The sequence below is a fragment of the Oenanthe melanoleuca genome, chromosome 10 (genome assembly GCF_029582105.1).
Source record: "Oenanthe melanoleuca isolate GR-GAL-2019-014 chromosome 10, OMel1.0, whole genome shotgun sequence".
Lineage (NCBI taxonomy): Eukaryota > Metazoa > Chordata > Aves > Passeriformes > Muscicapidae > Oenanthe > Oenanthe melanoleuca.
The window spans coordinates 15,106,935-15,125,051 of record NC_079344.1 but is presented as its reverse complement, the minus strand read 5'-3'; the positions used below and the strand labels follow the sequence as shown (position 1 = coordinate 15,125,051).

Here is an 18,117-nt window from a genome sequence, read left to right as displayed (position 1 = left end):
AGCTGGAGCTACCCAGAGCTAGCTGTGTGTCCCAAGCCCATTGGTGAGATGCATCTCTCTTGCTTTACAGTGTGCAGCTCCATCCATGAACCAGGTAGTTCAGGGAGGAGGAATCCTCCTTTCCCAATGTGGCTGGCACAAAAAGCAGCACATCAGTCTGCAGAGCCTCTTAGCAGACTATTGACTTAGCCAGGCATAACCAGTACCTGTGAAACAGGGATGGCAGAATCTTGCACTGCTGCTTCAAGCTTTGCATGCAAAGTTGTTTGCTCTGGTAAGATGCTCTGTCAGCCTTAGAATGGCAATTCATTGAAAAGAAAAAAAAAAAAAAAGGGATAGTATCTGCTTTATCAGGACATGCTTCCTGTATGCAATGAGGACTGAGCCAAGCAGAGTGAACATTATCATTTATGTTAACTGCAGGGTAACTTATTACTGAATGTCATTCTACTCAGCGTGCTCTCTTAATACTGATTATGCCAATAACTTGAGTAAATAAACTGGAAGTTGCTACAGCTCATTCTGTGGCAAAAGGTCATTCACCTCGTGCGGTAAATGGTCCCACTAAAGAGGTGTGTTTTTCAGGGGCTGGAGTGTACCTCACCTGTTGAACTGGCCTTCACACATGACTCAGGAGCAGCATGAATCACAGCTTGTAGCATACCCAGAGCAGAGCACAGGGAACCTTGTATTGCCACGGTGCTTGGAGGAGATGTCTTCGGATGACAGGGCTTAAAGAAGAAATGTAGCTTCCTCCCTGCTGGGAACTGCATGTTTCTGGTGAGTTAGCAGAGATTAACGGGCATTCCTGCTGCACTGCCTGCTGGGTTAATTTATAGCTATCTGCAAAGAAAGGCTTATTTATTTATTCCAGTTAGAAAGCTTGGATCCTTGGAAATTTTAAGTGAAGGCAGACTTTTTAAGGAGAGACTGTTTGAATGGTGAGTAAGAAGCAGGCTGGGATAACTCCTGCATTTAAAAGCAGTCAAAGGAAAATGTGTAATATAACTTAGATTTGCTCTTTAGCTTTTTGCTTTACAGAGGTTAAAGAATAGCACAGACTGGCTTCTTGTCTTAATATTTTAAATATTAAACAATTCCCTGTGTTCCTTAATGGAGCTCAGACCTTAATGTAACTTTATAAACCTTACCATCCATTTGTATGTCTGTGGTGTGACATTGTATATATATCCTCCATGGGTCCCAAAGACAGGACATCCCACTTTAATACTCTGTTTAGAATAACTGACCCATTTTAATGCAATCAGCTAGATAAGATAACCACCAGAGAGAGTTTGGATGACAAGAGGAGGCTAATTTAAATAGACTGAGATGTTCTAAATGCATTGTCCCATATTGTGTAGTGAGTTTTGAATATAAAGCCCAGAGGAACATTATCATCGTAACAGAAGCTGTACTTGATGGTCTTTCCAAAAGATTTCCCCCCATCTTAAACCAGTATAATACATATCTAAAGACTTCTCACTTGCAGAAAGAGGGCAAAATGTGTCTTGGTGAGCAACTGTGAATATAAGAGCTGACAAAAACCACCATGGAAAGCACGGGGTGGTTTCACAGCACCACGTGCTGTGCCCTGGCTGGAAAGAGTCCACGTGCAGCTGGGGATGTGTGTGTTCCCCTGTTCCCACATGGCACAGCCCCCTTGCTGGATTATGCCAACCTTTACAGCACCAATCCCTCAGCTCTGCCTTCTGCATGTAGTATGTCTCAGATCTTCAAGGACTTCCATTACGAGAAAGGTTTTGACCATTTAAGTGCTGAGATCAATGCATAGAACAAAAAGCAGTCCCTTGCCATTCTCCTGTAATATCTTGAGATTTCATTAAATGCTAGCAAAGTCCACGGATCCACAGGAGGATTTGAAATAGCATTGATGTGTGATTCTTTGTTCCTGAAATACATAATACTGTACAGATTTTGCAGTTTTTGATGTTAAAATCCCATTTGCAAAAAGAAAAAAATGACAAAGATGTTCAGGTGTCAATATAAACTTAAAATAATACAGGTAAAATGTTTCTTGAGAGGCACTGGCCTCTTTGTTCCTTCTGCCTCCTTCCATATGAGCATAAAATGCAAGAGCTCTCTCTCATTTGAGCTTCCCCTGTTGAAGCCAAGATGGGAAGCAACCTCAGAAGGGTCTTGGGTGCCTTCAGAGGGATAGGAGAGCAAAGTGCACACTTGGAGTTGCAGAGGCCTGGATCCAAGGGCTCATCCCTGTCCATCAGCCCCCAGAGTGACTGCTGAGATGTGCAGGCAGGGGAGCGATGGGGAATAACATTCCCCCACACTCTCCTAGTTCTCGTGGAGCAGTGCTCACTCACGTTGGGATGTGGGCAGCAGGGCAGAGCTGCTGTGTGGGGGAGGCTCGAGGAGATGCCTGGAAAAATCTCTTCCAGGCTGGAAGATCCAATCTCCTCAGAGCATATCCAGCCCAACTGTGGAAGTCACTGTTTTCCTTACTGGGGAAACTGGTGGTAGAATCCTGCTCAGATTCTGCTGGAGTAGACACACTGAACTGAAAACACTTTGTTTTGTAGCTTTGATGAATGAAACTAATTTTGTTAATGTGATTTAGATGTAAAAGATCTGTAAAATAACAGGAGTTTCCCTTAAAGTCTTTTACTTAAATGTCCTGTTGATGCACAATTAAGTGTCCATTCTGCTGCTGTGCTTTACTTGCAAAGTTCTGGCCTCCCATGTCTGGGGAGATTTGGCAGTTGGTCACTACTTGATGAAGTTGTGAAGTACTTCCAGCAGCTTTCCAGCATCCCTGCTGTGCATAGACACCAGGAGGTAGCCCACAACTTATGAAACACCTTAGGGGAAAATCAGCAACATGCTTGTCAAATATTCCTCTTCGAGCAAATGATTGCTCAGAAGCCTTGCACAGCAAGATTTAACACATTCAAGTGTCACTTCTTATTAGGGTGTAACTGACTTGTAACTTATTTTCATTGGCACCAAGGCCTTATTTCCTCCTTTGTGAGGGGTGATCCATGTGAATAAGCTAAAGGTTACCTGGATGGAAAGGTAATTGGCACACCTAACTGCAGGGAGCAGCTTTACCCGTATTTTCTGAAATACAAAGTGGACCACATACTCTAGAGTCCTTTCCTCAAAGAATTGCTGGCAGGTGGTTTTCTGGCAGCAGGGAGTAAGCCTGCATGCCTGGTTAGTTATAAAATGTGAACTTTGAATTGTGAAGACATTGAGAATGGGGGGGAAAATAGTAGCAATCATTAGGTCCATAACCGACGGGAAAAATGCTTCCCTGAGGAGTCAGCAAGAGTGTTGTTGACACGCCTGCCACAGTGGAACATGCCTGTGAGCAAGTTTCAGACAGCACCAGGCCACACAGCAAAGGCAGGTAAAAGTTGAGAGTAAAAGTCGTAAAAGTCTTCATAAAATAATTAATGGCTTGTGGGGCCAGAATGTCTGAGGGGTGTGTGTGTGTTGTGGTGGTGTTGAGCTGCCAGTGGGTGCTGGCCAGTGAGCAGTGGGCTGGGGAGAGTCACCTCAACATCTCACCAACCCACAGTGGACAGCCAGGAACCTCTGCTCAGGGCAGGTCCCTTCGAAGGAGGCTGAAGAACTCCTTTGGAAGAAGCCATAAAAGTTGGATCAATGCCACTAACAAATGAGGGACTAAAGGTCAAGGAGGACTTTCTGTTTCCCTGAGGGATGGGAGACACCGTAGCCTCAATGCAAGCCAGCCTTGCCTCCTCTTGGAGCTCAACCTTCCACTTCCTCATCTCCACCCCCTTACTCTGCCATCCATGGGTTGGCAATAGGTAGTCACATGCAAAGTATGTATTCTCTAGGGATTATGGCAGGGGAGCAAGCAGGCAGGCTTTGTTAGCTGGGGAGGGGCTGGCTCACAGCAGCTGAGCTCACATCTGTACAGGTTCATCTTGGCAAGGGGTCCAACCCCAGGCTGCAGATGCTGTGGCAGACCCCCTTTGCTGTCACCTTGGTGGTCCAGGGATTTCTGCACCCTGTCCTGGCAGATCAGACTCATGTTCATAGGAGGAAACAGATGCTGAGGTGCATGAGATCCCCTCTCTGAATGAAGCTGGAGTAGGGAGGGAATTGGATTCTCTCTCAACTCCTTAGTTTCTCTGTCTTTTTCAGACATCTCCACACTGAAGAAATACTGTGAAGGCGTGATCCATCCCACCTGCATAGACAAATATGAAGTTCTTCTGGATAATCCCATTTTTCCTGCTGCAAGGTAGAGTCTTGGCTTAAAGCATCATGGTGTGGGTGAAGTAGATCACATGTGCAAAGAGCTTAACTTCCTGGAAATACAGTTTCTTTCTTTCTATGGGGCTATTTTCCTCTGTATACTCCAGCAGCAGCCTGGCTGAGCCAAGGAAAAAGTTGCACGCCAGTTTCAGAACTGGGTATCATTCCCATCTGCATTCTGTATGTATGTTCTGTGCTTGGGGTTAGCCACACTTATATGTTGGTTTCTTTGCAGACACTGAAGCTTTTGTGATATAAAATGCTAGAGTCAAGCTGTGCATAGAAGGCAGCCTGATTTATTGCTGGAGGACTGCAGTCCAGAGTCAGATTGCCAGGACTGGTCTTGGCAAGGCAACTCTTTGGTGAATTGTGGCACACAGAGCTGCTTTCTCCATGGTGGGAGATGGGGAATGTGGAAAGGCCCTGTCAGCATCCTGGGGTCTTTGCAGCCCTGGTACCCCACCATAATTGGATCTGCAGCCAAAAACACTCTCCACTTCTCAGCATGAGATCAGGGCTGCGTTCTGCTTGGAGAGATGTGCTGGGCAACCCTGGGAGTGAAGGGGAAAGTCAGTCAGTGACTATTGCATCTTTCTCCTTCCACCACAGCTGAGGCAGAGCACAGGCACCACCCAACAACTCTGGCCAGCACACACGTGGATGAGCACACAGCAGGCAACCTTACCCTCCCACTGGGCTTGGAACAGGAGCAGCTGGAAGAGCTGCTCTGGTTCTTCCGCAGAGAAGACCGTAAGTGCCACTGGCTCCTGGGCTGAGACAGTCCTTGGCTGTTAACTCTCCTGCCTAAGACATGCCTGAGGGCACTGCCTGAGGAGGTGATTTACCCCAGACACACAAACCCTCAGTCTTGCCTCTGGAATAAGCAAGCCATAGGTGAAGACAGCAGGAGGCTTCGCTGAGATAGGGTTCTGGGGTTCAGCCTCTTTACAGACAGAGCCTGCCAAGAGAGCAAAGGTCTCTTGTGATTTTGGCAGGGTGGAGGGAGCAGATTGACATAGCAGCAGGTCAGTGTCATGAGGATCAGCTTCAAAGCCACAAAAATCAAGGACAGAGCATCCTGGGTGTCCTCAGAAAACCCCTGGCCAGGCTCTGTGGGTTACACTGAGCTGTGTCTGTTAACACTACCTCTCTGCTTTCCCTCAGCCTCAACATGGAATTACTCCGTTCTTGCGCTTTCCCTCGCAACCATGATTTTGGGTCTTGTTCTTCTGACCATTAACATTGTGCGAAACAGGTGAGACAGGAAAAATTTGTGAGACACAAAAAATCTTTTGGTGTGTGGTGGTGCCCTGAAACCCCCCCAGGCAAGCAGACACAGGAGTTTAGCAGGGCAGGACAAGTCCTGAGTGATGGGGAAAAGAGCAAAGATGAACTCCCTTTGAACCATTTTTTATTAGGAAACCTTGCCTGATGCCTGCTCACTTTGTGTCACTTGGAACAAGCCCCTTCTTAGGCTCTGGATCGAATAAAGGTCTGCACAGCTCTGCCCAGCCCAACAGGGCTGCTGGGAGGGGAGTGATGATAACTGGTGTGAGGTGCTCTCCCCTAAGTACGGGGGCTCTGGAGCAGGACTCCCAGCCTTTCCCATGCACAGCCCCACACAGTTCTCCAGTTACTGCACAGCCCCGCAGCTGAGGAGCAGCTCGCTGCTGGCTGCAGCGTGGAAATGTAGCACTGTGTCAGAGCTGCCGTGCTCAGACCGGAGCAGAGCTGACACTACGAGCCTCTCTCGCTCTCCCTCTAGTGATGGCTGGGGTGCTGCTCCTGGGTCAGGAGCTGGGTGCTCTCCAAGTGTCAATCCCACAGCTGTGTGTGCTCAAATACTTCAGAGCACTCACGTGGCACAGCTCACCTGGCGTGTTCCAGTGCAAATTGATGGCTGTGACCCTCACCAGGGTAGGTGCCCTCAGATGTGGGCTGTGCTTGCTGCTTCACTCTGTTGTGCCTTCCCTGCAGGAAAAGGAAGATCCTCATGAAGGGAGGAGGAGCACAAAGCACACAGGAGGCTGACCTGGATGCCAAGCAAGCCCTGATGCCTGTGCAGGAATGCATCCCGGCCCAGCCACTAAAGGAGGAGCCAGGGCCCCAGGGCCAGAGGCCAGGGGACGTGGTGGTCCAGTGGAAGGACGGGACTGTCACATCTCTGTACACAGAGATGTCTGAGGAGGCCATATAGTGGCAGCTGAAGTCAGCTCATTTAGGCCTTAAAGAAGGTATTGGAATGTCTCACTCATAGGGGTGCAAGTTTAAAAATGCGGTTTAGCCTAGGGAAAGAAAAGGGTGAAACAATAAAGCAGCAGAGTTGCACCTGCAGGAGAGGTCCTGGGCTCAGCTCCTGCCCCCCTGCTCTCAGCTGCTTCCAGCCTTCCCTTCAGGGCCAGTTTCGTCTCCTTCCTCAGGTGCTGCAAATAGGTGGGAGCTGAGCCAGGGAAGGAAGTGAGAAGCTTGGCCTGCAGTCAGCCAGGGAAAGCACCTTCACTTCCTATCAGGAAAATAGCAACGCTGAAGCTGAGGCATTTTTATTGTTTTTAGAATCCTCTTTATTAAAATACTTTCCAAAGTGGTTGATCAAAATGCCATATTGAATCTCTCTGTCAGTAAGGTCATATATATATATATATATATATTTATATGGTTGTATGTACAAATATACATGGATATTTTATTCTGCAAAGGAACTGCAACTCCAAGGAGAAGCAGAACATTCAACCTGATAGAGCACCTGACACCAAACACCCAGTCCTTGGCCCTGGCTTGGCCAGGTAGAGCCTGGTCTGCTCCAGGATTCCCTTTTGTCCTTCACTAGGTATACATAAAAGCCATCAAATAATTTAGGACATGGTTGGAAATGCATCAGTCTTTTAAACAAAGGCTTTTCAGACCATGTCCTTGTCAGCAAAGTGTCTCCTTGCAAAGCATTTGGAAAGGGATGCTATAGTGTAAAAAGTTGATTTAAAAAGCAGCAATTTTGGTGTGACTTAGCTTGATGTGTGGGTATCAGTTTCAGGCCACCTGAGGTCTTTAAGAAGCTGAAACAGTATCTGTGCCTTTTTTATCTGGATATAAAAAAAAAAAAAAAAAAAATTCTTCCTACTTATTGCTTAATCAGGGACCTGTGGGATGAATGAGATGGGTGCCTCCATTCTGTACTAATGAGCTCCCTTGCTGGGCTCCTGAAGCTGTGGGCCAGGTGCCCAAGCTGGCTGGTGGCCGTGGGGCTGGCCCTTGCCCTCCCAATGGTATCCACAGCTCCAGCTCCTCTGGGAGCTGCTGCATCCTCACGGAAAACGGAGCTGGCCCCAGTGGCAGGACAGGGTGCAAACACCACAGCAGCAGTGGGCAGGGGCAGGCAGAGCAATTCCACAGCCCATGGCAGACTCTTGGCACTCTCCCTGCTCACCAAGTTGCCACTGCTGGCTTTGCCCCGGCATGGAGACCAGGGCCACTGTCTGCTGCAATGCCTGTGAGCCCATCATGGAAGGTCTCAGGCTCTGTGGAGCTGGGGGGATGGATGAGGGTCTCTCTCCTCCCGCTCTGCAGCCCACAGGGATGTGTCCTAAAATATCTTGAAGCCTTTCAGCAAGGTTAGCGTGGGAGCCTTCCTTTTGCTCTGAGCCCGCGAGGACTTGACGGTGACCAGCTTGGCCTGAGCCACCGAGGGGATCTCCTTGTAGTTGACGGTGTTGAGGGTGTTGAAGGTGCAGGTGGCCAAGCTGTGGTGGGTGGGCAGGGCCAGCGGCGCGGCCGCGGCGGGGCAGGGCCGCTCCTCGGAGATGAAGAGGGGCCGCAGGGGCGGGTTGCACTCGGCCTGGCGCCGCACCTCCCGCACGGCCTCGTGGAAGACGTGCTGCACCCGAGAGAAGTCCTGGCATGCCGACACCTCATGGAAGAGGCACCCGAACCTGCTGGCGAGGGACATCCCTTCTGCTGAGAGCACCTGCCTGGCGACAGGGGAGGGGATGGCTGCAGGGTCCCTTGGGGCGTGGCAGCCACCTGAATAGATCCTGCATCCCACGCCTCCTTCCCAAAGAGCACCAAGGTAGCACCTGCCCATCCCTGCCCTGGGACAAGCAGGTACAAGAATCCAAAAGAGTTTTGCCTTTCCTCAAATCCCAGAGTAATGGTCTCTGTGTCCCTGGGGAATCATTCAGCTTCCCCTGTTAGGGATGTGTTCCAGGAACCCAGGGGTGGGTGTGATGAGAGCGCACTGGGAACCAGGGAGGAGGAGATGGGACAGGTCCTTGCTGTGGGGAGGGGGATACCTCCATCCTGGGAGCGTGGGGGTTCCAGCAGTGCACGTGACTCAGGGACCCGTGGGACCACAGAGCAGCACAAAAGGCCAAAAAAACATATTGGGCACATCCAGTCCTGGCAGTGGGGCTGGAACTAGAGGGCTCCAGGGAAAGGAAGAGCATGTCCAGAGGGGCTCTTCTAGCTCAAGCCCTGCCGGGGATGGTGACGCTGCCTCATCACTCAGCCAAGAAACATCCTACTGAAAATACCAACGGGCTCAAAATAAACACATCAGCCCTCGGGCAGGAGAGCAAAAAATTCAGAGATGTGGGAGGATGTTGCAAATCCTAATGGGGGCGGAAATACCCATAAAGAAATCAGATTTGGGTTTTGCATCCCAGCTGGAGGGATGGGGACGTGTGAGCTGTCTCCCACGGGGAGCAGGCAGCCTTACCGCGTGCCCGGTACCTGTACTGCTCCATGTCCAGCTTGTTTCCCAGCAGGAGCACGGGGCAGCGGCGCTGGCAGCCCTGCGCGTGCAGCGCGAGCACCTCCAGGTAGCGCTGGCAGCCCTCGAAGCTCGGCCTGCTGTCGATGCTGTAGACAACAAGGAAGGCGCTGGCCCAGCACAGGTAGCGCTCACAATTCCCGGGGCCGTCCTGGGTGGGAGAGGAGCGGCTGAGCTGCAGTCCAGTCGTGGGCCAGCCATGGCCCAGCTGGTCATCACTCCCCTAATGCCTTACCTGGTCAGCAGTGTCCATCACCTTCAGGAGCACAGGCTGCTGGTCCACCAGCTCCTCCGAGGAGTAGGTGTCCTCTGCAAGAAGGAGGGTGGTTGTGAGGATAGGTTAGCACATCCTGTCTTCAAAGCCAAGCAAAGCCCAGGATGCTTGGGACATCGTGGAAAAATTTCAGCCCTGATGAGGAGCATCCTCCACCAATGCCTCCCACCTTACTCCTTCCTGAGACAACATTATTTTGGGGGACTGGTGGTGATGTTGCTGGGCAAGCCTGGCTAGGAGCGCTTATTTCTCCCCACGTGCTGCAAGTGTGGGCTCCCACAGGAGAAGGAGCTTGGCACAACAATCATTGCACCCAGGGCTTGGCCCTTATCTAAAAGCCGTGGCCTGATGAGATAAAGCAAGCTAGGGGCTTGACATGAGACTGTATCTCAATAAATCAAGTGAGAGGAGCAGTCTTTTCTTTTGGAAGGAGAGCAGGCAGGGAGAGCTGTTGAGCCATTCCCCCAGGAGAAAGATGCTTTCTTTGGGCCAGCTTTTAATGGATGTGTTTCGGAAAGGTTTTGACGTGGGAAGATGAAACCGCATTCCCAAGAATATCTGAGGAAGAAAGGATTTATCCTTCTTTCTAAGAGTCACTGAATTATTAGGGGCTGGAGTCGGTTCCTGGACAAGGTCCATATCTCTCTAATGTCCCCGATAAATCATTTATGGTTCTTCCCCACAGCCTGGAGTCAGGCCTAGGAAAATAGTTATTAATTACTCAAATAGTGGAAAAAAAATGCCCAGAACTGCTCACTGCAAAACTCAGCCCCAGGGTCGCCTGCTGTGCACCCATCCTCATTCCCTCAGCCTTCTTCCTGCCCAACAGACATGAGATGCTCCTCAAAGAGCCCCAGGAATTCAGCTTTTGGTTTTCTCAGGGCAATGCAAGGAGCCAATGTTCCGTGTGGGAAGTGCCCCTGGAGAGAGCACTACTTTCACAGCTTTTTTAGTAGTTTTCACAGACAGTTTTGGGTCAAATCCAGCCCTACTTGTTATTTTTTTATATAATTTTGGGTGGGTTGCTTTTTCTTTCCCCTTACATGCCACATTCATGGGAAAAGTGGGAGATGGAAAGGATGCTCCATGGGATAAGAACGTGCCTTACCTAGGTTGGGATCATATTCACTGATGAACCTCTTGGTTAGAAACTTCACGGTCAGGGCTGCAGGAGGTGAAAGAGGCAGGTGAGGCCGTGTTCTCTCCCAGCAGCCCGGCAGCTCCCGGAGCCCTGCCCTGCCCCTGGCTGCGGGTGCCGTCTCACCTGACTTGCCGGCCCCTCTGCACCCCAGGATTGCCACGTTGCACTCGGGGAGGGGACTCTGGGCCGGCCGCTCGCTGCTGCCTCGGGGCTTGCCGAACATCGAGGACATCCTCGGTCCTGCAGGAGAGAGCGGGGGGACGTGGAGCACCCGCTGCCGTGTGGGACGGGGACCCTCTCACTGCTCGTGGGTGCAGAGAAGGGCTCAGCAGCACCAGGGTGGGAGATCCCCTCTCTTCCATCCTCATCCCAGAGCCAGGCTGGCTGGCATCCTCATCCAAAGAGATGCCCAGCATCCCACCCAAAGAGAAGGACCCCCCCCAGCCCTCTGCCCACCCATCACACCCCAGAAAGAGAAGAGAAGAGAAGAGAAGAGAAGAGAAGAGAAGAGAAGAGAAGAGAAGAGAAGAGAAGAGAAGAGAAGAGAAGAGAAGAGAAGAGAAGAGAAGAGAAGAGAAGAGAAGAGAAGAGAAGAGAAGAGAAGAGAAGAGAAGAGAAGAGAAGAGAAGAGAAACGCAGCCTCGCACCTTAAAACCCGGGGCCGGAGGGGCCGCGGGGCTCTCGGTGAGCGCGGGGCCGGGGCAGCAGCTCCCTGCACGGCCGGGGCTGCGATGAATGAGGCAGGAGGAGGCGAGCGCGGCTCCCGCCGCTCGGGCTCCAGCCAAACTCCTTGTAAGGAAAGCTGCCACGCCGCGGGGCTGGACACACTGCCCCGGCCACCCCGAGGACGGTCCCCCCGGCAGAGCACACGCCGGCACCCCGAGCTCCCCCGGCTTCGGGCAGGGACCCCCGGGCCCCACACCTGCCGTGCCTCGGTTTGGGGGCCGCATCGCCATGTCCCAGCAGCTTGAGCCCTCAGCTGCTCGCCGTGTCCCCGGCAAGCCCAAGGCTGGTCCCTCTGTCGCGGCTGAGCCCGGCGCACTCATCGCACCCGGGGCAGGCGGGAGCAGCACCCGGAGCCGCCTGTCCGGCCCCCTGCCCACAGGCTGCTTCGGGTGCAATCAAGCACCAACACCTGCTGCTGCCGGTAGAGGCTTTCGAGGGAGAATAAGACCATTTTCCCACCCAAAAGACTCGGTTCCAAGAGGAAAAGGGAGCCCGGGGAGTACTCACCAGTGCCCGTACCAATCCATCAGCCGGCACCCAGCGGCTCTGAGCCCGAGTAGGTGGCGGAGGCTGAAGTCAGCGTTGTCATGGTGATCAGAGCCATTTGGGATAGGGCTCAGTGCCCGGGACCACAGGACACGGCCCCGGGGCCGGCCCCGAGGGACTGCGGGGGGGTCACAGCCGAGGCTGGGGGCGAGGGCTGCTCCGCGGCCATGCGGGGCTGCTGCGCCCTTGGGAATATTGCCCGCTAATACAGGCAGGGTATTTTTAAACCCTCCCGAAATAGTCTGGGAGTGTGGAAGTCCCTGCAAGCCTCAGGGATGGGGAGGATGGCGATCACAGGAATAACTCCCCTGTGGGAAGCAGAGCCCCTCTGAGGACCCTTTACCCCAGACCCCCTTTGGTCACAGGTCTAGGGTGCTTAAAAGCAATTTGAACTAAACATGGTATTTTAAACTGGGTATCCATGAGGATCAATGACAGTGGTGCAAGTGTAAAACTCTCCCATTCTGCCCTAAACTCAGATTTTTGGGGGAACCTGCTGTGGCCATGACCCTAAGGCAACAGCTTTGCCATCATGCACTGCCTGAAAAGTTCCCAGCTGCTGGGATGAGGGGTTAAGGAGGGAGCAAAAAATAGACTTTGAACAGGATGAGCTGCTCAGGTTAAATTATTCATCAAAACAAAACACTGGCTGCAAACTAATCATGGGTAGTGATGGGGAGATTCAGGAAGGAGCCCCCAAGTGAGCCCTGTTGTCAGCCTTCCTTGGCACCCCACAGTGGAGTTGAAATGGGATTTCTAGCCAGAAAAAGCTGTGATTAGCACACAAACAAGTGATGTGCCACAAGTAACACTTTTCCTCACTGTCAATCTCTGTGTCAGTAAACAGGGGTTTATCTCTTCCCACAGCCAGGTACTGTGGGAAGCTGGGCAAGCCCTGAGGCCAGGGAGGAAGTTTTTTGGTGAAAAGAGGTTGCTGTACTTCCTTTTTTCTCACCATGAGATCCCCAGGTGGAGCACAGGCTGGCTTATGGCTCCTTGCAGCTGGGATGGATATTGCAGATGCCACTGCCATGTGGAGGGTCACAAAGGAAGGTCTCTCCCTACCCATGGCAATACTTGGGGAACAGCCAAGCCCATTTCCCATAGCTGAGCTGGGTGGTAATGAGATTTGTTGATGTTGTTTACCTCCCTGGGCTGTAAACTCCATGTTTTAAAGGAAAAAAAATAGCGTGGCCATATGCTCTTCCCAGCCAGGAAAGTGTGTTGCCCTCCCCAGGCTGGGGACCGCTCCTTAGGGCATCGCAAGGAGGATGCCTGAGACTGGAGAGAGCAAAACCTGGTTTCTCCTGAGTGGCTGGGCATACTCCATGGGATGATCCAGGCACCTCTGCTGTGCCCAGCGCTCCTGGTGACACTGGAACCCTGCCTGAGGTTGGGGGGGCAGCTGAGCCTGGCGGATGCCTTTGAAGGGCCCCGGTCACGAGCTCAGCTATCTTTAGCCCAAGGTATTTATATTACAAGGCCGCTGGGCAGTGCAGCAAAGGCATCAAAGGGTGGAGAAGGCCGGAGGGGGCTGTGCAGGGGCAAGGCACAGAGGGGCACCGAGTGCTCCCCCACCCCTGAGAGCTGCTGAGGATGAGTCCAGAGGAGGAAGGCTCCCCGGCAGGGCCCCCGGAGCGGGTGCGTATCCGGGTGGAGGAGCAGTCATTCTCGGTGGAGAAGGCCTTGCTGGTGGAGAGCAGTGAGTACTTCCGTGCCCTCTTCCGCTCGGGCATGAGGGAGAGCACGCAGGAGGAGATCGGGCTGGGGGAGCTGAGCGCAGCCGGGTTCCTCGCCATGCTGCGGGTGCTGGCGGGCGAGAGGCCCATCCTTGGCAGTGAGGAGACCTTCCAGGCTGTGCAATGTGCTGCCTTCCTGCAGGTGAAGCCCTTGGCCAAGTACTTGATCCACTCCATCAACTCTGACAACTGCATTCTGCTGTACCAAGCCGCTGCCATATTCGGCCTCCTGGATCTCTTCCACTGTGCTGCGCTCTTCATCAGGGACAGCTACACTGAGCTGGAGGAGTACCTGGACTGCCTCTCCGATGACCTGCTGGCCTATGTGGAAGCCCTCCTACCCAGCACCTTTGTGGCAGTGGGAGCTCACACACCCACCTTCGAGTTCTTGGAGGACCTCTCCAGGACCATCTGCTACCTGGACGAGGAGACCAACACGTGGAGAACCCTCTCCTGCCTTCCGCTGAGTGCCAGCACATTCCTAGCCGGCATGGCAACCATGGATAATAAAATCTACATCGTGGGCGGCGTCTACGGGGCCAACAAGCAGGTGGTGGAGAGCAGCTTCTGCTATGATGCTGATGACAACACGTGGAGCGAGTTCCCCAGCCCTCACCAGCTGCGCTACGATGTCAGGCTGGTGGGCCACGAGGGCTACCTCTATGCCATCGGTGGCGAGTACGAGAAGATCTCGCTCAAGTCCGTGGAGAGGTACGACCTGGCCTCCAGCACCTGGACATTTGTCTCTGACCTGCCACAACCGAGCACGGCAGCGCCCTGTGCCCAAGCCTTGGGGCAGATCTTCGTTTGCTTGTGGCAGCCACTGGACACCACTGTCATCTACGAGTACGAGACCCAGCAGGATGCGTGGCTTCCCGTCACCGAGCTCAAGCGGCACCAGAGCTACGGGCACTGCATGGTGGCCCATCGTGACAACCTCTACGTCATGCGCAACGGCCCCTACGACGACTTCTTGCGTTGTGTCATCGACTGCTTCAACCTGACATCGCGGCAGTGGAGCGCCCTGCCCGGGCAGTTCATGAACAGCAAAGGAGCTCTCTTCACTGCTGTGGTCAGGGGTGACACCATCTACACTGTCAACAAGATGCTGACACTGCTCTACTCTGTGGAAGAGGAGACCTGGAAGCAGAAGAAGGAGCGGGCAGGTTTCCCCCGCAGTGGCTCCCTGCAGACCTTCCTCCTGAGGCTGCCAAGACGTGACCATGATATCGCAACGTAGCTGGTCCCCTGTCCCATGTCAGGATGCTCTCCTTGCACATGGCCTCAGCTCTGCACTCACTGCTCCCTGGGCTTATCTCCTCTATGGAGCTGTGCTCAGGTCCAGGGATGCATCATGTTGGACCTTGGAGGTGACATGAGACCCTGCCAGAGGGACAGGGCAGCTGCTGTCTGCCTCTTCCTGCCCTGCACAGGCACAAAGTCCTGTCAGTCATGAGCTCACAAGCAAGCTGTGTGCAGGACATTGTGGCTTCTGCAGAGAACAGATACCACAGAGATGCAAACATGGCATTTATTTATTCTGATTGCACTCTGAGGGTGTGCAGCATTCCACCTCCTCTCTGCCTTGATGGGAAATCATTCATTACATGCCGGAATTAAAAGGAAAGCTATAGAAAAGCTTCTCATTACTGTGTTTTTCATTACTCTTGGGTTTGGGGTTTTTTTCTCCCGTGCTTCTGAAGGAAAATACCTCCTAACGGGGATCTGTGTCAGGACTTGCTTCTGCCCCTTAATGCTTTTTCAGCTGCAGCTCAGTTTCAGAGCCTTAACGTGGGAGTGCGGTTCCCACACAGTCTCACACTCCCCTGGGGATTCTCTGTGGCTGCAGCGGGGTCCTGGGAGGAGGAGGGGAGATGGGGACTGAAGAAAAGCAGCTCCTGGGCATCAGGTGCTTAATGTGCCAAAGGTTTTCTGGGACCTGGGAACCATCAACCTAACCCCCTCAGGCCCTAGGACAGACCCAACGGGGTGGCAAGTGCTGGCCCTCAGCAGAGACTTGCTTGAGCCAAGTCAGGATCTTTTGAGGACATGGCAAAGCTTGGAAGCACAGAGAGTGCCAAAAGGGAATGAGGGGGAGGGAGCCATTACATGGTAATACCAGGCTTGCAGAGCTCCACAGCCAGAGGAGATGTTCCCATTAGATCCCACCACCTGGTGTTGAGAGTTCACAGCCCTCTGGAGAAGGCTGGGGAGCACAGAGCTCCCCTTTGTGACCACAGAGACCAGGGCAGCAGCAAACCCAGAGCCCAGCTCAGCTGGTTTCCCATCCATGGGGCAGCTTTGGGCTGCCTGTGCTGTCCAGGCCGGGAGGGAGAGGAAGGGATACCAGCTGGGATGCCTCAAATACCTCCGCTGCTGATCCTCGCCAAGTTCTCAGCATTTTCAAAACAGTTCCCGCATTTGAGAATAAACCCACTCAACACAACTGCAAACCAAAACAAACCAGAAAACCCCAGCTTGCACCCACAGCCAGATGGAAAACCACTGGATGTATCTTGTCCCCATTTGCTTTCTGCCACTGGGCCAGGTCACCACCCTGATGTCACCTGGGAGGGGACTGCTGCTGGTGGAGCTGCAGGTCTGGTGGTGGCACAGGGGAGGCAGGGGACACTGACAGACCTGTCCCAGCTCTGCACTGTGGGCACTGTGAGCTGAGCAGCATTGCAGTCCCCAGGTGGAATGTTACAGCAACCCATCAAATCAAATCATTGTCCCCTTCCCAGACAAAGCCAATTAACGTTTCATGTTGTCTTCTCCTGGGGGCAGCACATGGAAACATGTTGCTTTAAAACAATTTTAAGCTGAACAAACAGCTTAAACATCCATTAAAATGAAGTTAAAATAATTCTGTTACTAAAATATTTATGTTGGGCTCCTGTGGCCAGCCCTGGACCACAGAACTTGGCAGGCTCACCCCTTCCCTCCAGCTCCAACACCAAGTGATACAACCTCCTCCCCACCTCCACATGCTGCTTCTTGACAGTTCAGGGGTTTACAAAGATATTTGTCAACAAAATGCAAAAGGTTTTAAGATTTTAAGTGTAGCACTTGAGGGAAAGTGTGAGTCTTGGCAGGCAGCTGAGTATGGCACGGATGCTCCCAAGAGCCATTTGTGGCATCCATCAATCCAGACTGTGATCCAGAAAGCAACACAAGATAATTGTAGGTGCAAAGGGAGGAAAAAAGACACATTTCTTACCTCTGCTAGAAGCGATCCAAGATCCAGGACCAAGCAAACCACTAAGGAGGGCGAGAAGCTGCTCAGCCTTTGCACAGTGAGTTGGCACAATGCTGCCAGTGTGCTTTTCTCCACCAGAATTCAGCACCACTGGCAACAGCACAGCACCCTCATTTTCCCCTTTCCATCCTCACGGTGTTCACTCCGCCAAAGATCACAGTTCAAGGCGATGAGATCTAACTAATCACAGTTTAACCTTTTGCAAGTCTCGTTTTTAAGGTGACATCATCTTGGCAAGAGGGAATGTAAGGAAAAGCTGTCTGTAGATGGACTTGCCTTATAAGGGCCGTATCAAAAATAAAAGCTTGTATAACCAAGGGAAAGCAGGAGGAAAAACAGGGCTGGGCGTTACAAGAGGAGCCTGTGAGCTCCCCAGGAATATCCCCCTAGGACATACAGGGTCCCACATTTTCCATTTCAATGCCATTAAAGAAAAGTAGGAATAAAGCATCCTTGAGGATAGATGGGTCAACTCCCCCAAAACCTGGATGCCAAGTTTTCTTGTTGCATCCAGGCAAGAATTAAGGCAGCCATGGAGAGCTGTACCTTCCTGTTGCTGTCTGGCACCCACCTGGAGATCCAGGGAGAAGGGATATAGTGTTTTACCTTGATGGCAGCACATTGTGCTGGGAGATTGTTTGGAAGGGTACAATGGAAAATGGTACTAATACAACTAAGGATTTTCTCTGCTGGGTTGTGCCAATTGGCATCCTGACAGAAAAAGACAAACATGTTCCAGAAGAACCCCCAAGCATCTTTACTCCAAGAAATTACATCTGTATCTAATTCATAGGAAAATAACACACTTTATGTGAAAACACTGTTCCACTGCCAAGCCAGGACACACATCCTGTACAGTGATCTGAATGTCCCATTCTCTGTTCTGCAGTTGCATACAGAAATTCCCTTGGACATCCAGATGTTCCTGATGCTGACACTCATGCTTCACTTCATTTAGAGCCACTGTCTTCACAGTTTAGGGAAGCATAACCTGAATTTTCCTGATTTGGGCAGAGCATGAGGGCAATGAGCAGTTCCCCATCTCTCTGTTCTGATTTCATGAAGTTGACTGAGGACAAACTTTTTCCTCCACCGTTTTTCATTGCACTGGATAAACCTCATGTATTTCAGGGCAAGGGCAGCTTGTTTTCTTTCTTTACCCACATGGAACAGTGCATTTTCCTCACATTTCTGGTTTAAAAGGAGAAGCTAATGCGATCAAAGTGGATTTCAATTACAATATTCAACCATGACTAAGTCAGCTGAGACTCTTCCCAAGCCAGGACCAACACATGTTCCTGCAGGAGCCTTCAGATTTTAGGAAAACAGTTTCTTCTGTCGATTTATATAATCTTTTAAGAATTCCCATTTGATTGTAGCTGAAAACATGACACCCATCACCCC

The 18,117-nt window shown here is 51.8% G+C and overlaps 3 protein-coding genes across 11 annotated transcripts; 2 read left to right on the top strand and 1 right to left on the bottom strand.

Annotated features, from left to right (window-relative positions):
• SLC51B (solute carrier family 51 subunit beta) lies at positions 1 to 7,345 on the top strand. 5 transcript variants are annotated; one of them, XM_056499913.1, is made up of 6 exons: positions 1 to 43; positions 586 to 780; positions 4,153 to 4,252; positions 4,876 to 5,016; positions 5,431 to 5,521; positions 6,244 to 7,345. In XM_056499913.1, the coding sequence occupies exons 3-6, from the start codon at positions 4,213 to 4,215 to the stop codon at positions 6,461 to 6,463; spliced, it is 492 nt and encodes a 163-aa protein (XP_056355888.1). In that variant the 5' UTR covers positions 1 to 43; positions 586 to 780; positions 4,153 to 4,212; the 3' UTR covers positions 6,464 to 7,345. The 5 variants fall into 5 exon arrangements, with proteins under 5 accessions (XP_056355888.1, XP_056355889.1, XP_056355890.1 ...); XM_056499914.1 differs by having other exon boundaries at positions 2 to 94; XM_056499915.1 differs by lacking the exon at positions 1 to 43 and adding an exon at positions 93 to 274.
• A 425-nt stretch (positions 7,346 to 7,770) lies between these two features.
• RASL12 (RAS like family 12) lies at positions 7,771 to 17,371 on the bottom strand. Of its 5 annotated transcripts, none has more exons than XM_056499908.1 (6): positions 16,675 to 17,371; positions 10,567 to 10,683; positions 10,411 to 10,467; positions 9,264 to 9,337; positions 8,989 to 9,179; positions 7,771 to 8,228 (listed from the first exon to the last, which is right to left on the bottom strand). In XM_056499908.1, the coding sequence occupies exons 2-6, from the start codon at positions 10,673 to 10,675 to the stop codon at positions 7,844 to 7,846; spliced, it is 816 nt and encodes a 271-aa protein (XP_056355883.1). In that variant the 5' UTR covers positions 10,676 to 10,683; positions 16,675 to 17,371; the 3' UTR covers positions 7,771 to 7,843. The 5 variants fall into 5 exon arrangements, with proteins under 5 accessions (XP_056355883.1, XP_056355881.1, XP_056355884.1 ...); XM_056499906.1 differs by lacking the exon at positions 16,675 to 17,371 and adding an exon at positions 11,677 to 11,752; XM_056499909.1 differs by lacking the exon at positions 16,675 to 17,371 and adding an exon at positions 11,091 to 11,667 and having other exon boundaries at positions 8,975 to 9,179.
• On the top strand, positions 13,310 to 16,666 carry KBTBD13 (kelch repeat and BTB domain containing 13). The gene has a single exon (XM_056499898.1). It carries the CDS (start codon positions 13,312 to 13,314, stop codon positions 14,692 to 14,694), a length of 1,383 nt encoding a protein of 460 aa, XP_056355873.1. The 5' UTR covers positions 13,310 to 13,311; the 3' UTR covers positions 14,695 to 16,666.
• Positions 17,372 to 18,117: the final 746 nt, after the last annotated feature.

Excerpts from the sequence above, each read along its gene's own strand:
- SLC51B (XM_056499913.1), top strand. The coding sequence starts at position 4,213 with ATGAAGTTCTTCTGGATAATCCCATTTTTCCTGCTGCAAG. Across the intron at positions 4,253-4,875 it reads CCCATTTTTCCTGCTGCAAG|CTGAGGCAGAGCACAGGCAC; the intron begins GTAGAGTCTTGG and ends CTTCCACCACAG. Across the intron at positions 5,017-5,430 it reads GTTCTTCCGCAGAGAAGACC|CCTCAACATGGAATTACTCC; the intron begins GTAAGTGCCACT and ends GCTTTCCCTCAG.
- RASL12 (XM_056499908.1), bottom strand. The coding sequence starts at position 10,675 with ATGTCCTCGATGTTCGGCAAGCCCCGAGGCAGCAGCGAGCGGCCGGCC. Across the intron at positions 10,468-10,566 it reads CAGAGGGGCCGGCAAGTCAG|CCCTGACCGTGAAGTTTCTA; the intron begins GTGAGACGGCAC and ends CACCTCCTGCAG. Across the intron at positions 9,338-10,410 it reads TGAATATGATCCCAACCTAG|AGGACACCTACTCCTCGGAG; the intron begins GTAAGGCACGTT and ends TCCTTCTTGCAG.
- KBTBD13 (XM_056499898.1), top strand. The coding sequence starts at position 13,312 with ATGAGTCCAGAGGAGGAAGGCTCCCCGGCAGGGCCCCCGGAGCGGGTG.